The 18,667-nt window shown below is 34.9% G+C and overlaps 1 protein-coding gene across 8 annotated transcripts in view; it reads left to right on the forward strand.

The window, feature by feature from the left end:
• Positions 1-18,667, forward strand: part of UTRN (utrophin) — a 505,655-nt gene that overhangs the window by 186,435 nt on the left and 300,553 nt on the right. For 7 of the 8 annotated variants that reach the window (XM_029224149.1, XM_029224150.1, XM_029224152.1 and 4 more), the window contains 8 exons: positions 389-538; positions 1,670-1,831; positions 2,283-2,411; positions 3,081-3,254; positions 4,962-5,117; positions 9,742-9,912; positions 14,042-14,221; positions 16,413-16,541. In XM_029224149.1, the coding sequence (XP_029079982.1) occupies positions 389-538; positions 1,670-1,831; positions 2,283-2,411; positions 3,081-3,254; positions 4,962-5,117; positions 9,742-9,912; positions 14,042-14,221; positions 16,413-16,541 (1,251 nt within the window). The remainder of the gene's footprint in view (positions 1-388; positions 539-1,669; positions 1,832-2,282; positions 2,412-3,080; positions 3,255-4,961; positions 5,118-9,741; positions 9,913-14,041; positions 14,222-16,412; positions 16,542-18,667) is intronic. The other variant, XM_029224155.1, reaches the window with a different exon arrangement.

Below are 18,667 nucleotides of genomic sequence, written 5' to 3' on the forward strand. Positions count from 1 at the left end.
AGTTGCAGCGAGTAGAGCTACTCTTCGTTGCAGTGCGTGGGCTTCTCATTGTGGTGGCTTCTCTTGTTGCGGAGCATGGGCTCTGGGCACGTGGGCTTCAGTAGTTGTGGCACGAGGGCTCAGTAGTTGTGGTGCACAGGCTTAGTTGCTCTGCGGTATGTGGGATCTTCCTGGACCAGGTCTCGAACCCGTGTCCCCTGCATTGGCAGGCGGATTCTTAACCACTGCGCCACCAGGGAAGTTCCTGAATTAATCATTTTTTATCTTGTTCCTTAAGTAGATTTCTAGAAAATGGAATTACTGGTTTTAAATAAAACGAACATTTTTAGAATCCTTGATTCACTTTGCCTTGATAAATGCATTATTTTTTGCCCCTGTCCCTGTTCAGTCTCTAGAATCTGTTTTGCGACATCCAGTGGACAATCGCACCCAGATTCGGGAACTTGGCCAGACTCTGATCGATGGAGGGATCCTCGATGATATCATCAGTGAGAAACTGGAGGTGTTCAACAGTCGATACGAAGAGCTGAGTCACCTGGTAAGAACCGGGCCATGCGTGAGTGTCGATTAGATGTTTATGATATGGAGCGGACCTCAGGAACTTATACCGAGGGGGAAAGTTGGTAACCAACAGGGGTGTTGAGGGCATTGAAATACTAGGTGGGGAAGAGCAGACCTTACACTTATATTATAATGCAGGCAGAACTCGATGATTTAAAAATTTGTCTTTGAGATTGTTTCTACTTATGAGCTATTTAATTTCCTTTAAGGAACATATTATAGGTGTATATAAGAATAATGACTCATATTATCCTAGTAAATATTAGAGCCATCAGAATTTGATATAAGCTGCTATTATAAAATACCATAGTCCCTTAGATACATACTCAGAATGTATTACAACACGCATGTCCATATCAGTAAGTAGAGAAAGGAGATTGCTTTTATAGGAGAGTTGGGTGGATATTAGAAGCTTTCGAACACATATTAAAAAATAACTATTGATGTTTAGATCATGAATAGCATCAAACTTAACCCAAAAGTTCAATAAATAGTGGCTCAACACTATGCACATCTGTGGAACTTCTTTAAACTTTGCAAAAAGAGATTTCCATGTTCACTCTACTCATAGGTGCTTCTGTTGTATTTTATATTCTTGTTTATAGGTTTATTGCTGAGTCCTAAAAATACCCTAAATTTGTAATAAATGGCATATTTTTATTCTCTCCTTTATTTTAATATGGTACATAGGAAATCTTTACGTTTTTCCCTTTTTATTGAAATATAACATTATATTATATGTTATATGTGATATAACATTTTGTTTTTGTGATTTTTTTAGATTCCACATATAAGTGAGGTCATACAGCATTTGTCCTTCTCCCTTATTTCACTTAAAATAGTGCCCTTAAGGGCATTTTTGTATTTTGTCATTTTATATAGAAAGGAGTAAAAATTAGTAATTTCCTGCAAGATGCATAAGATACTAGAAGGACCTTTTCACTGTTATCATTGCTAATTATTATTTATTTATAATGCAGGACAAGGTCTTAAAGTAGTGCTCTTATAGTATGTTCCTTTTCTTGGTGGTTAGAACATAAGGGTTTACTTATATTCAGCTGTTTATATTTGTGCTGAGCGACTAATGGGTAAATTTTTCTGCCTGTAGGCAGAGAGCAAGCAGATTTCTTTGGAAAAGCAACTCCAGGTCCTGCGTGAAACTGACCACATGCTTCAGGTCTTGCAGGAGAGCTTAGGGGAGTTGGACAAGCAGCTCACAACGTACTTGACCGACAGGATAGATGCCTTCCAAGTTCCTCAGGAAGCCCAGGTATTGCCATGGATGTGAGGGCAATAAGGTCGTAAAGAGAGCATATGTAATCGTCTCCTCACCTGCAAGGGCACCAGCTCCTTCTGCCATCCCAACCGAGAGTCAGTGAGAAAGGCCGGCCTTACTTACAGGGCAGCATGTGGATTTGGGGGTTCTTAGGGTTTTTATGTGAGATAATGGCAAATGATCACCATTTAAAAATTATAATTTTCTTAGCTATGAAACTGGGGAAATTCCCTCTTTATAAATAAGTGGCGAACATTTGAAGTGACAAATACAAAGACCTTTGTGCACAGCACACAGCAGTCCTACGATACAGGTGGCCCGTATTATTATTATACGCACACTTATTAAAGCATGGATAGGGGTCAATATATTCTTATCTGTTGTATGACTCTATGAAACTTAAAAAAAAAACAGACATTCTCTCCCTTTTCTAATCTCTTTGTAGAAAATCCAAGCGGAGATCTCAGCCCACGAGCTAACCCTAGAGGAGCTGAGAAGAAACACACGTTCTCAGCCTCCGACCTCCCCAGAAGGCCGGACTGCCAGAGGAGGAAGTCAGATGGATGTGCTGCAGGTGAAGGGGGAGGGCAGCTTCCTTTTACTTTTCAGCCTGTTGGGCATAAAAAGAAAATGAGAAAGAGCTGACGACTTGGATGCCTTTGGTCTTCTCTGTGATGTAAAGAGTTGGATGGGAGTGATGTGTTGAAGGTGCACTGGAAACTATTGGATCTGAGTTTTCTAGTTGAGTTGAGAAGAGAGAGCAATCTAGATTTAGATGTTTGCTTTGTATAGGTTTTTCCCTTGACGCAGAGCCTCCATCCATACTGGTATGGCTGGTACACTGGGCAGGCTGAGTGCATGGGATGCAGTACCGCTTAGCCCCTCAACGGGGGATGCAGACTGACCTTCACTCTGACCTTGTGATAAAGGGCATTGTGAGTTCTAGGTTCTTGAATTGTGTTTTAAAAACAGGTAAGAAAATTAATGCAGTTTTAATTCCGGCAAGGCTAGCTTAGCCTTTCTTTATATCTCAGACTGAGACACTGAGTATCAAGTAATTCAGGACACTGGGCTGTGCAGTCCCCCAAGGTGATCGGGCAACCTCACTAAGTTCCTTTAAAGAATGTTTTTATTGTTACTTTATTTTACAGCCTTCTAGCAGTATGTGTTATGCTAATATTGTCTGCTGAGAAAGATTATCATTCTGATGTGAATTGCTTATTATTTTCATTTCTGCAAACAGAGGAAACTTCGAGAGGTGTCCACAAAGTTCCAGCTTTTCCAGAAACCTGCTAACTTTGAACAGCGCATGCTTGACTGCAAGCGTGTGTTGGATGGTGTGAAAGCAGAACTTCATGTTCTGGATGTGAAGGATGTGGACCCTGATGTCATACAGACCCACCTGGACAAGTGTATGGTGAGGCCATTGGGTGGTTAATGTGTCCAGTGGGTTTTCCCATCAGTGATATGGCTTCATTTAGCGCTTATGTACATGGTTTGTCCAATAATTGTCAGTCTAAAGTGTGCTAAGAATAGGAATAAATGATGAAAAACAGGTTAAAAAATTAGAAGTGTGCTCCTTTCCTCCCAGGAATTTAGAAGAGATAGGAGAGAGATAGCCTGCAGAGAGTAAAATCAATTAGTACAGTGTAATGAGATAAGGAGACCAGAATAAACATGTATATAACATGATTACAAGACAAAGAAGAAAATACATCTTAATCACAGGATGAAGTTAGGGAGGGCTTTGGCAGAATGTGACTAATACGCTAAATTGTAAAGGATAGATTTGAGTTAGCTAGAAGAACCATACTTAGAATGAATGTCAGGAATATTGCAATGTACGACAAATGTGTTCTCAAGGAAAGTAAAAATTTAAATTTTAATTTATAAAGTTTAAACCTAAAGTGTGAAAGAAGAAATTATACTTAGAATGGATGTCAGGAATATTATAGCATAAAAAATCATTCTCTAGGAAAATAAAATTTTAAATCAAAGTTTAAACCTAGAATGTAAAAGAAGAAATTATTTAAAAGGCCTTATTACTGTTTTAGTCTTGAACTTTAAAATTCAATTGCATAGAAATTTAAAAATAATGTGGCCAAGCATGTTCAATCGTAGAACTAGTGTTCTGCTTGGGAAGAATCATGAAAAAACTGAACATGACACAAGTTAAGCTAAGAAAAGTCTGGGAAGAGTTCTTTGTGCTTTTCAAAATTGCAGTCTCCACATGTCTGTTGCATACTGAAGGTTGTTTGATTAATTGAAAGCTTGAATGGGTGGAAGAATGAAAAAATAGGATGAATTTTTATATATAATACGTGCGCATGTGCACGTATGAATGTAAATATTTATTTACTGAGATATAGAGATCAACAGAGCAAGCACTGTCCTTGACTTTGTGTAACTTAGTCCAATGGCCTGTTATTATGTGACAGTGCCACACGAGGTGTTTCAGGTCAAGATTATGATGCATAGAGATGAGAGAACCTGCCCAGAATACAGCTTTTTAGTTTTAAAGTAACAAGGATGAGGGCAGCTCTGAATTTGACCTACATAACTTCGACTTCCTGTGGTCATATACATCTTGATGTATTTAGTTTTTATATGTCTTTTCACTGTATAATCAATATGTACTCATTGTAGTAGACTTGGTACTTCAGAGAATTGTAGGAAAAAAAATGAATCTTAATACTTCCAAATGCCAACAGCCAGAAATAGCCAGTGTTGCCTTTTTTCTTGTAATAGCATTTAGGATTTTAAAAAATGTAATTTAAAAAGTGTTAGACATTCAGGTTTTAGTCCTAACATTTTCCCATTTTATGTAGGAAGTATGTTCGTATTATCAAGTACTTTCATAAACCTTTAAGATACATGTTTGAGGTTTTTTCTTTTTTAATAAAACAAGTATAACCTCTGTGAGTGTGTTTTCTTATCTGATTTTAAAAAGTCATTACAGCCTTGATTTCATTTTACTCATCCTTTGAACCAGATCTGGGAAAGATAAAGCCCTTTGATCTCCATAGTTAGTTCTTAGCTGTCAATCTTTGTAAGCCATGTTCTGAAATGGTTCCAGCTGGCATGTTTTCACTAATATGTAAAATTTGTCATCTTTATTTTTAAGAAACTCTATAAAATTTTGAGTGAAGTCAAGCTTGAAGTGGAGACTGTAATCAAAACAGGAAGGCACATTGTCCAGAAGCAGCAAACTGACAACCCCAAGGGGATGGATGAGCAGCTGACTTCTCTGAAGGTTCTCTACAATGACCTGGGTGCCCAGGTGAGCAGAGCAAGTGCACTGCCCGCCTCTTAACATTTCACTTCTGGGAGAAAGCATATTTGAATTTTATGGCATTAACAATATATGTTTTCATTTATGACAATAATTTTTATTATATTTCTTTAAATGTATGTGTTACTATTACAATGATGAATAGTTACACAGAAATGTATTTTTAATATTTAATCCAGGTTAATTTCTGTGTTTTCAATGGCTATTGACTTTTCATAAGTTATTCTAAGGAAACTCTACAAATAATAGTCTCTGTATAAACTCAGGTTATTGGTCCTTGGATTTCTAGATTGAATAATCTACTGAGAAATGTTAAAAACATTAGGACTCTAATAAATAGTGACAGGAAGTTCACATTAATCTATCAGGATTTAAAATCCTTTCAAGAAACATCTATAATTCGGGCATTTTAGTGAATTCGTGGGGAAGTTGTTAGGCCCTTTACTGTGAGTGACCAACTGGATCCAGTAGGCTTAACATCTTCTCTTATTGAGACTCTGCCCTGAAACCAGAGAAGCAAAACCAAAATAAAACAAAAAAAGAAACAAATAAAAAATGTGTGGAAGTGAAACCTTCTCATCAATATTGAAAAGCTGTGTTAGGTAATACATTAGACCCTTCTTTGGTTATTAAATATTAACGAAGTTTCTATATAAGCCCAGCGAATACTAGCTGAAATTTTGTGATCACTTTCAGATTAGTAAGAAAGAACAGTCCTACATTTCCTGGGCAATGTGGACCGCACTTCTGCAAGATTAGATTACTGGTGTGATACATTGTGTATCATTTTGATACACTGCACGTCTGAAACACATATGTTAGAAACACGTCTGAAACACATATGTTAGAGCTTCTTTGTATATTACACAACTGAAGTTATTTGTTAAATATTATTGTATTTATTAATTGGGCATTTTATAAATGGGAATGGTGTGGTTGGTTTTACAACAGATCTCTAACTGTAATTATGGTTTTGGAGTTAAGTCATTTTCTCATTCAACACAATTGGGACTTTACTGAGTGTGAGGAGTTATACAAGCAGTTAGAGATACAGTGATAAGCAAAAACATATTATCTCCCTGCCTAATGGAACTGAGAGAAATAAAAGAAGAAAACTTTAATCAAGTAGCCATGCAAAGTAATGTCAGATTATCAGCCCGAAGTGTAATGAAGGAATGTATGTAGTGCTTTAGGAGTATATGTAAAGGGGGATTTGGTCCAGTCTGGGTTAGAGGAAGTGGTGCATAAGCTGAGATCTGAAGGATGAATAGGAGTAGCCTGGGTGAAACCAGTGGAGAAGCTTCTGAGGCTGATGGAACAGCATGTGTAAAGGCCCTGTGGCAGGAGGCAGCATGGTACTTTTGTGTGGTTAAAGCAGAGACAGCAAGTGTGGGAACATGGTGTTGGAGAGATGGGATGAGACCAGATCCGACCAGTGTCTTAGAATTTGTGGTAAAGGTTTTAATCTCTGTGTTAAGAGCAATGAGCAATTGTGGCAGGGTTTTAGCAGGGAGATAACATGCTCAGATATATGTTTTTTAAAAGATCACCCACTGCAGTTTGGATGGTGGATTGCAGAGAGGCAAGAATGGATTGAGAAGACCAGTTTGGAAGTCATTGTTACGCTCTTTGTGAGAGATGATGGTGTTTGAACTAGTTTGGAGCAGTGGAGATGGTATGAGCCGATTTTTTAAAGACATATTTAGGAAGTGAAATGAACAGGACTTGGTAAAGGATTTGATGTGGGGATGCAGGAGCGAGAGATGAAGGATGACTCCTGGGTTTCTGGCTTGATCATATGGAAAATCATGGTGCCATCACTGGGACGGGGCACTGGAAGGAAAGGCAGAAGTGTGGAGAAGTCATAAGCAAGTATTGGACATGTTGACATTTTAAGTGCCTTTGAGAGAGTTAATTGCATATGTCAGATATTCACAAAGTTATTCAAGTCTGGAGAATATATCTGGGCTCGCTGAAGATATAAATTTTATGAGTCGTCTGCATAGAGGTGGTTAAGTTTTCAGTGATGATGAAATTGTTTAGGGAGAGGATATAGTGAAAAAAGAAAAGGGCCTGAATTCAGTCTTGAGGGATTACCTCATTTAGAAGGGAATTTGAGGAAGATGAGCTTGTAAAAGAAACTAAAGTACATATGTATATGTGTGTATATATGTGCGTGTGTGTGTATACACACACACACATATATATTTATATACATATGTATACCACATTTTCTTTATCCATTCATTTATCAATGGCGATTGTGAATAATGCTGCAATGAATATGGGAGTGCAGATATCTCTTAAAATAATGATTTCATTTCCTTTGTTATATACCCAGAAGTAGAATTGCTGGATCATATGGTAGTTCTTTATTAATTTTTTTGAGGGACCACCATGCTGTTTTCCGTAATTGTAAACTTGACATCTGCTAAGAAAGTAGATCTTAAGTGTTCTCACCACAAAAAAAAAGATAACTCTGTGAGATGGTGGATGTGTTAGTTAACTTGACTGTGGTGCTCATTTCACAATGTATGGGTATCAAATTATCATATTATGCACCTTAAAAATTCACATTGTGCAACCATATATTTTATATATATACAGAACCACAGTAAGTAGCAAGAAGTGGTAGCACACCAGGGAAGTGCTAGGTCTGGGAAGCCAAAGGAAGGAGAGCATTATGAGAATGAGTGTAGGCTGCTGTTTTGAATATTATTGAAAGTTAAATATGACATCCACTTAAAAATGTCCATTAGATCTGTTGCCATTGGGGTCATTACTGAACTTAGGAAAGACAATTTCTGTGGAGTGATGGGGATAGAAGCCAGAATGTCATGACTTGAAGTATGTGTGGGAGGTGAGAGATGGTCTTGAGAACTTGTATGGGGAAGGTAGGAGAGAGGGAAGTCGTTAGGGGAGGTGGGACCAAAGTAGGAAATGTGTGTGTGTGTGTGTGTGTGTGTGTGAGAGAGAGAGAGAGAGAGAGAGAGAGAGAGAGAGAGAGAGAGAGAGAGAAACGGAGAGACAGACATTTGAGTATGTTTCAGACCTGGTGGGAATGATCCTATTGAGAGGGAATGGTTGCATATTCAAGAGGGAGAGGGGATAAATGGTTATGTAGAAGATTTACAACTTGAGGGACTTCCATGGTGGTCCAGAGGTTAAGACTCCACTTCCACTGCAGGGGGCATGGGTTTGATCCCTGATTCCTGATCAGGAAGCTAGGGTCCCACATGCCCTGTGGCCAAAAAAAAAAAAAAAAAAAAAAAAAAGATTTACAACTTGATATGGCCTAATAAATTGTTACAAGTTGAAACTTAAATTATCTTCTTCCTGGTTTACAGAAATCTTTGGTAGCATTATTTTATGGTAATTGTGTAGCTGCCTGGGCATGTCAAAGTCAGATAAGTATCATAATATCTTTTAAAAGAATTCAAGTATTTGTCTCCTAAAGTCTGCATTGAAGTACTATTAATTTAGAGTCATGAATTTTAATTAAACTCCATAGAAAAATATTTCACTTTTAAGAAAGAATTTAATAATAATCAATCCTTGAGACATCAAAAGAGTAAAACTGAACCTATGGGACCAGTAAAAAAGAAATGTAATCCCATTTTACTTATTAAGAAAATTTGGTTTTTATATCTAAGAAGTTTTGTATCATCTAAAAAAATTTCTTCCCATACATGACTTATCACGGTACTACTTAGGTAATGTTATCACCTATACATCTGTGCACATGAAAGGAAGAACATGTTTTTTGTATGTATTGTGTTGTGACATCCTTTAAAGTGTCAACTCAGTGTTAGGTTGTGAATGACTTTAGTTTGAGAGTACCATCATGTAAGGCAAAGGGTCAGACCAGCCTCAGTCTGATGGTCATGCCACCCTGGTTATGGCCTTAACCTTTTTAAGCTTCACTGTCCTGTTCTGTTAAATGGAAAACATAGTGCCTTTCACAGGGTTTTATTGTATAACATGTAGATTTGTTAGCACAATACGAGAGCTGTATCAAGAGCCTGGTAAGTGTCAGTTCAGTTCATTTTGCTTTCCGTCAACAGCAGTAAGAGCAAACTAATAATAAAAGTTTATGTCGCATAGCCATTTACTGTATTTTACGTTAAGTGGTTAATTGTAAAACATGATTGTAAAAAATCTTGCTATTTCCCCCTCACATTGCTAGAATATGTGTGTTTTTTAAACAGAATCCCTCATTGAGAGGATTTTAAGGCATCTTCTGTTCAAAATAATAAAAGGAACTATTCATTGATTTCTTAACTTTGCTGCAGGGACTGGGTCAAGCCCTTCGTGTATGTATTTTTTTTCACTGAAAACTCATAGCAACCTTTTGAGGGCTGAACCTCCACCAAGGTCTCTTAGGAAGTAAGTGGAGAGCTAAGGTGAAAACTCAGGGTTGCCTGACATGTAACTACTACAGTATATTGACCCCCCTGCAGAAAAGTAAGAATGGTGTGATTCTAGGTGCCAGAGATAAAGGTTAGGTCTGTCTTGGGGGTTAAATATGAATCTGTTTGGGTCTTTAGTTAGTGCTCTGATTCATTCCCACTATGTTGATCTCTCTTGTGCTCTTTTTTTTTTTTTTTCTAAGGTGACAGAGGGAAAACAGGATCTAGAAAGAGCATCACAGTTGGCTCGGAAAATGAAGAAAGAGGCTGCTTCTCTCTCTGAATGGCTTTCTGTTACTGAAACTGAATTGGTACAGAAATCCACTTCAGAAAGTTTGCTTGGTGACTTGGATACAGAAATTTCCTGGGCTAAAGTAAGTTGTAGTTCAGGTGAACCACCAATATTATGCCCATGTAATTTGTGGCATTTTGATCAGGGAAATCTGGGTAGATGTCATTTCTCTCCATTTCATATAAAATATAGTCTTATCTTTTTTCCATGTCTCTGTCCTAAGAATGAATAAGAATATTTTAAAAACAACTATCTTCAGAAGATATTTTCATCTTGATTCTGAAAGCGTTAAACTCACATGGCTCATCACCGAGGGCTTTGTAGTCATTATGCTTAGGTGGTACTTGAAAATATTATAATTATCACCTTCAAAAGCAGTGACATTTTTTGAGTATTCATTCTTCACAAAGTATTGTGCTGAATTTATTTCTTAATTCTTCTATAGTAACTTTTGTACCAGTAACTAATCTTTCTATTGCAAACTAACTGGTGTAAAGAGCATAGGAATGGAATTTTCAAAAAAATCAATAAAAGATCCAAGAGTTTTCTCTAGCCCTGTAGTTACTTAGAAATCACAGAGATCAGAGAGTTGATTTGCTAGTTCTATATTTTGACGTGGAAAAAGACTTGAATGAAGCACAAAATATTGATAGTTTTTCTTTTTACTGAAGCATTCTTTTCCTGAATTTATTTTCTAAGAAAGAAGCACGTATACTAGAGATAAGTGCTGAAAATAAATGATTAATCCTGTGACAGAACTTTATATAAAGCTGCAGGTATCAGTTTTAACATTCTCTACAGGTGTCAGTTTATGGGGAGTGAAGAGGAGGTGCTATGAGGTCGTGGGATAATACAGCTCCTTAATTTGAATGCTTCTTTGGAGATAATTGTTGTAAGAAAGTCAAGATATTAATCACTAGGAAGAATGTTCTCAGTTTAGAAAATAGCTCATGAAAAGTGTAATTGCCATGGGCTGTGTGAAGTGAAAAGAAATGTATAAAGGAAGTGAAAAACACTGGAATTCATGAGTTATGGTGGATGAATGCCAACCAAAGGGACCAAACTTTATTTTTGTTGAATTTAAGTTTTTCAAGGAAATATTATCTTCTTTCTGCAATACACTTTGAAAGCCATTATTTTCTTATAGCACCATAAGTCATAAAAGCAAATTGAATAACATTTGCATAGTGTAGTACAAAAAAAAAGACAGGAGCAAAAATCATCTGTAATCAAAGAATACCCTGTTATCATTTCAGTTTTTTATAGGCCCATATAGACATGCAGGCACAAGCATATTTTTAAAACAGAATTGTATCTAGTGTTTCATGACCTTCTTGAAAAGCCTTATATCTTTAACATTTTCCTTTACCTACAAGTGTTTTTGTGTCACACATTGGAGATAAGAATAGTAGTTCATTGTATATTTTATTTTTTATTGTCCCATTCCTCCATTCATGTCCATTTAAATTATTACCAGTTTTCACTATTGTAAAAAGTGCTGTGATGAATAAAAATACTTGTGGCTGAATCATAGCATACATTCTTAATTATTAGCTGAGGATAAATTCTTAGCTCTAAAAATATTGGGTCAAGGAATATATCCATTTTAACATCTTATACCTGTTACGAAATTGTCCCTCAGAAATGTACCCAGCAGCTATGAGTGAGAATTCCTACTTGCTTGTTTTAACTACACTTTTGACAACGGTAGGCAAAATAACATGTTTTGGTTATTTAATTAGAACATTTTCCATTAGTTTATAGGCCATTTGTAGCTTCTGTCACAGCTTGGTCTTTTAATTTAGAGCTCTTTACCTGTTACAGTTCTTAATGCTTAGTGTGTTGTGTATTGGTACAAAATTATTTTGTTTTGTTTTTTGCCACTGTAGTTTCCTTTCAGTTTTGTATGTTTTTTTAAAAACTTATTATATATTTTTTAAAGAATACAATGCTTTTTAAAAAACTTATTTCTGCCTTTAGTGCTTAGAAAGGCCAACTCTACTCAAAAGTTATGTAATTATTTACTTATATTTTCTTCTAGCTCTTTTATAGTTTCATCTTTTTACCTTTAATGCTTTAATCCTTCTGGAATTTAGTTTCGTGTATATAATGAGGTAAGGCTCTAACCTTTTATTCCAAATAGTTTACCAGTTATCTCAGCACTATTTATTGTGTAATTATCCTTTCCCCACTGATTGACATGCTCAGTTCATATATTCTTTTTACCTGTTACTTTGCTTTGTTTTCTGCTTCACTGATCTGACCCTCTGAAATGTTCTTCAACTGTTTAACTATGTGACTTTATATTTTAACATGTAGTTAAAGACAGGATTTCCTGACTTTATGCTTCTTCTTTTGTATATACTCATATGAATTTTAGAATTATTACTGTCAAATTCTTAGAAAAATTGTTAGAAATTTCGATTTGAATTGCCTTGAATTTATAAATTTGTTTTGAGGGGAATTGACATCTTTGTTACATTTGTCTTTTTAGTAACATGGAATGTCTCATTCCCCCCCCAAATTCCCTTACATCCCTACATAATGCTTTGGTTTTTTTCTTTGTAAACTTTATCATGTATGCAAAAAAGTTTATACGTACATATTTATTTTATTTTATTGGTATGTATGAAGTATGCTTTTCTTTTTTCTTCTTTTTTTTTTTTTTACTAATTTCTTATGTTGGTACATAAGGGATACCAATTTTTGCATATTTAATTTTTAATCATCAATCTGTGCACTCACATAAATTCAATTAGTTTTTCAGTTGATTCTCATCATTTTTAAGGTGAAGACAGTTAATATGATGTTTGTTTCTTCTGGAACTATTCACTCTTAAATTCCCATTTAATCTTATTTCAGATTTGAAATAATGAAGATGGTATATACAAATCATGAATTCATAGCACATTCTCTTCACTAGAGTAAACCAAATGAAACATTAGTATGTAATATAATCACCCATTTTTTCAATGTTGTGTTGTCAGATTTAAGAAACATGCATATTTCAAAACATTTTAATGAATTTCCACTATAATATTATGTAAAATTATTTTCAATGCAAACTTTAAATAGCATCTGCATTCTAGAACTTAGTGTTTTTATTCCATAGCTTAAAAATCATTATTTTCAACGTAGCCATTTTCTTTACAATAAAATCTATTAACATAGTGTGTGTACTGTTTACATTTAATTGCTTGTAGTTAATTATTTCTTACAGTTTTTAAAGACTACTGTAGTCAATCAGTGCATAGCCACTGAAGGAATGCAGAAACTTATTAACTGCAGAGAGCATGGCTGTGGGTATTCTGTTTTGTTTTTGTTTTTTCCCCTCCCTGCTGGAGAACACTTGAGAGAAATATTTCAGTGTCTTTATAAAAATACTAGTAATTGATGTGGCCAAATGAGTCCTTATACCTTGACTCACTTGTGAATTTGTAGTTTTTATGCCTTTCAAAATGTGATTTAATGATGTGACATTAAATGTAGATTTGAGCTTCTTGAAATGATTTGTTTAAATATTTTTCTAAAAAGGTACAGCAGCAGTAGGGTAGATATATGCATGTTACTTTTTGATTGAAAGAATTTTGTAGTTTTAATTTTGGAACCCAACATTCTCTTTATAATTCTCTGACTGCACACCTTGCCTGGTCAGACTTATGAATGTGAAAATCAAGTAATCATAATACCATCTAGAGTATTAGCTTTACATATTAAGACAAGTGTAAAACCAAAGCTTAGACGTGCTAGTTCTCCTATGATGTATAGTACAAGATGAAATGTTTTTTGTAATGCTTATAAGCAGTCAATATGTTAAGTCGTCTTAGAATTTTGAGTTCTGGGTTAGTCCTGCTTTGCCCACTTGTAGTTACTGAAAATGGAACTGATTCATTATTTCTAGAGTTTTGATGAAGATAATTGTTGTTGTGTAAGGAATGGAATTTATACTTAAAATAAATGAAATAATTACCTTTCCACATCTAAATTTGTTACATTCTTTGGTGTTTGCATAATTAAATATTTAATTTTTATTTGAAACTTTAAAACTCTCATCATGTTAGTAAGTTGTGGAATCTTGTGAACCTTTGACATGTGTAAGTTATCTAGGGAGTCATGTATATGTGAAAGAAAAGTTTTTTAAAAATGAAGGTTGTATAAACTTTTATAATGTTCTGAAAGATCAAGTAGGTCTGGGAACTTTTATTTTCTAGAATATTCTGAAAGATCTGGAAAAGAGAAAAGCTGATTTAAATACCATCACAGAGAGTAGTGCTGCCCTGCAGAACTTGATTGAGGGCAGTGAGCCTGTTTTAGAAGAGAAGCTCTGTGTCCTTAATGCCGGGTGGAGCCGGGTTCGCACCTGGACCGAGGATTGGTGCAACACCTTGATGGTATGTTTCAGGAAGAATTTCATGGTGAAATCTTCTCTCCTTTAATTATGTATAAACGAATACTGTTTTGATTAGGATTCCAAATCCTATTTTCTGTTTGTCACAATAATGTTTTGCTTGTGAATTAATTTCATTAGACTACATTTTATCTTTTCCTTTGAAAAGATAATAACTAGAAAGAGTTCACATGTCTCTATTAAGTAATAAACCATTTGTGATATACATAGAAATGTGTACTTTAATATCTTAGTAAATACACCTTATTTGCTACATTTTAATGACAATATTATATTTAATTTTCATACTATTATAAACTATATATATAATATTTGTAATGTTCTAATATTGGTATACTAGTTAAGGGCACCAGTTCTAGCATCTGATGGCCTAAGTTAAAGTTTTGACTACAAACTGATTGACATTGGTCAAGTTGTGGGTTGGCCAAAAAGTTAGTTTGGGTTTTTCCATAACATCTTACGGAAAAACCCAAACAAACTTTTTTGGTCAACCCAATACTTAAATGCTCTCTAAGTCTCAGGTTTCTCATTTGTAAAATGGACATTATTATCATTTCTACCTCATACAGTTTTTGTGATTATGACGTAAAACATGTAGGGCTCTTATAAAACTATATTTAAAACAACCAATTTTAGATATTGTTATGATGATTATGGTAATTGTTAAATGCTGTATGTTTTTAGTCTTTGGTTATAACAACACTACTACGCTGTTAACCAGTATTTCATGGAAATAGTGACCATTTAATTTCATTGTGTTTTTCTGTCCCTTTTATAATAACAATGAATATATGGCAACCGTACCTTCTCTTCCCTTAAAAAAAGTTCTCATCTATAAATTATTATTTGTTCTGATATATCTGAGATAGGACTCTTTCCAAATTCATAGAATTACTGGGTAATGGATATGAACAGAGAAAAATAAATTATTGTGTGTTTGGATATTTATTGAAATCAACCAGAATGTGTAGGGCATTGAAGTTGGTGGGTTTACATCTTGATCTGTCAGATTCATATCCAGAGTTCATCTGCGACTTACTACCTTCATAACCTTGGGTAAATTACTTAATGTCACTTAGCTTTAATTTCCCTATATATAAAATGGGATTAAAAGAACATATCTAACAGAGTTGTTAAATGTTGAATAACAAATGTGAAATTCTTGGCTCATAAAATATGTTCATTAAATATTTTATATATTCATTTTTATTATAACTAGTTTTATTCCACATGCTCATGGCCCTTACTTCTGCCTTATGCAATCTGTATCTTCTAAATTCTCCTTTCAAATAATATCTTTCTACACCTATTAGAACATTTGATTTATCTGCTTTTATCAAGGTAAAAAGTCTGGTGTTTATAAATTCTTCTTACTTAGAATCCAGACCACTGTCAAAACTTTGCTCATATGATTTATTGGTTCTCATTTTATTTTTTCAATGATTTTTCCATATTACAGATTAATAATTTGTTTCCTTGTTTTTAAACACTTTGAAGTTTCTTCTTAGTTTCCTTCATCCTATAAAATATAATTCTTAAAAGTTTTTGGTTTCATCATAAGGCTCCCCAACTCTTTTTCATCAAGTTCTAAATTCTTGCCTTAGCCTCAGCAGTTTTGCCTAGTTTTAACTGACTTAACTGTTTTCAAATGTATTCTCTCAATCACGTTATACCTTGCTTCAGGAAGTATCACTGAGATCTGTTCCAGGTGTAATGTTCAGTGGTCGGTACTGAGGTGAAACAACAGGGGCCCTGCCTCTAAGTACTTACAGTCCATTGAGCAGGCAAAATTTGAATCATTTTTTAATATTATTACTTCCTTAAATGAGTTTTTAACAAATATGATCAAGGAGGGGCCAGTGAGATTATTTGTAATATAAGAATGACGGATAGGGATTAAAACAAAATGAAATTAAAAAAGAAACTTTCACCTTTTATTCTTCTTCAACTTTTCATCGTATTGAGATCTAAATTAAAATTAAAAAGTGCTCAGTCACAGTGTGCATTTTTAGGAATGAGATTTACCCATTGGGGAAGAGCTTTGTAGGAAGGTGGAAATTCTTCTTGAAATTCAGCGTACAGTTAGCACTTTGAAGGTCTTTTAAATGTCTTCTAAGATTATTGTCTTAAATATTTCATATGATTGTATCAGCATTTTATTAATTCCTTTCTAGAACCACCAAAACCAGTTGGAAATATTTGATGGAAATGTTGCTCACATAAGCACCTGGCTTTATCAAGCTGAAGCGCTATTGGATGAGATAGAAAAAAAGCCAGCAAGTAAACAGGAAGAAATTGTGAAGGTAGCAAATGTAGAGGATCAGTAACACTTCTGGGAATGGAAGGTTTTGCTGTTCTCTTTCTCTCGAGGAGTACTCCAAGTTACTTGTGCACACATGCTTCCCATGCAGTAGATTCATTAGCTTTTATGTTGGTGGGATAAACTGAGTCTTTTTTGTTTGTTCTTTGTATTTTGTCTTAGCTTATTTTTTGTTCCGTTCCTTTCTTGTAAGAATTAGCATCTAAAAATACCACATTATGTGATTGTTAATAAAATTTTTCCATTGCAATTTAATAAGCTATAAAAAAAACTCCATTTTGTCATACAAGGTAGTTGAATGCTGGGTCATTAGTTCACCACAAAAGGTCATTCTTAGTTATTTTTTAAATGACTTGCAAAATTTGGTGGCAGTATAGAAAGTCAAAGCAAAACTGACTTCACAATGAGTATTTGGCTTTCATTTCTTGCTGCATATTGCTCCCTGACCCAGCTTTGCAGAGGAATCAGCTGTATGAAAAAGATAGTATACTTTTTCAGAAGCACAGTCTGGCAGACTTCTCTCTTCACTTTGCTCAGCCTCTTGATACCCTTACTCAGTGGTGTTAAGCAAAAAAGAAATTGTTGTCTCGGGGGCTCCAGAGTCTCAGAAAAGTGCCCAGAGTACCCCTTATTCATTCCTGTGTTTCTACATTTAGTTTCAAAGTTGAAGGTCAAATGTAGCTTTTAAGAATTCCTCTTCAAGAATCTTTTCTTTTTACCACTCAGGCCCCACCAGTCCTTCCTTTGAACCCTTTGTCATGTCAGGCATGGATGAACAATTGAATTCTAGGTTACAAATGTACTTTCTCAACATTTTGCAGACATCCTTGAATGAATCTTTTTTTTCCCTTTACGTTGTTTATTGATGACAGAAACAGTGCATAATTAAAGATTTGATGAGGAACCTGCAAACAATAAAGCATGTGTCTGTTGCCAGCAAAATACAATTATTCCAGGTCCTTTAGACGTTACAAATAGAGTTCTTTCACAGCAGATGGTTCATACGTAACAAAGCCATTTTAGAGTGTTTAATTGTGCTTCTATAAAACCTTCGAAGAATGAGGTAGTTTGCTTTACTCACCACATTTTCCACATTTCCACGATTGCGCTTTTAGTGAACTTATTAAATCCTTTTAACGTAACCTTTAAACAATTTTTCATGAAAGCCAAGCCTTATTTACAAAGTGTTTATTTCTTTCCACTTGATTTTTCTTAAAGAGAATTTCAAGAATCACTATACAGATAGCAAAATTTGAGACAAGCAACGGCTGGTTTTTTTTTTTCATTACAATCAGATTTAGGTGTGAGAGAACACGTTCTAAAAATTCCATAGTTAAGCTGATGTTCTCCTGTTTCTATCTATATACACTGATTTAAAAACAGTTCCTCAAACTACTTATTTTCTCTCAGCCACCATAACAAGTAAGCACAAATTCTTCACAACAGTGGGTTAACCTCCATGTATTAGCTGATTGTGTGCATAGCTGGATCATTCATTCTCGTAAATCACCAAGAAAACATCTGCAGAATTTATAGATGCATACAGATTAGCTAGCTTATTTTTAAGACTTCATTCAAAATCTACTTACAGCCATACATACTCTTGAGAGAATTCCAACACTCTTCAAAAACTTACCAATGAAGTAGAAATTGGGGCAGGTATGTGCATTCCTTTCTTAGCCCTGAGAAGGAATTTAATGACAGTTGTGAAATTAGCTTGAGGAAACTGCATAATGTTGTTGCATATTTTAGTAAAAACTAAATGATAATATTCGACTAATTTCCAAATCAGTTCACCTTCACCAAGGAAAGGCGGATGGTGGTAAATAGTATTTCTAGGGGGAAAAGAAGTCAGTCTACTCCTTGCCACTTATTCCTTTATTCAGCCTCAAGAGGCTTTGCAACTCTTAGAATAAAACGGTTGAAGAAATGACACAATAACTCTTATAGACTATTCAATCATAAAATAAAGTTTTATCCAATCTGGTAGTGATCGAAAATGCTTCCCATGTAACATGAATGAGTCGTAATGTATGAAAAGCTCTTATTCAAACTGATGGTGCTGAAATCTCTTACTAGGAATCTCAGACATTTATTTAAACTACCTTT

The sequence above is a fragment of the Monodon monoceros genome, unplaced genomic scaffold (genome assembly GCF_005190385.1).
Source record: "Monodon monoceros isolate NGI ecotype Baffin Bay Population unplaced genomic scaffold, NGI_Narwhal_1 Super_Scaffold_15, whole genome shotgun sequence".
NCBI lineage: Eukaryota > Metazoa > Chordata > Mammalia > Artiodactyla > Monodontidae > Monodon > Monodon monoceros.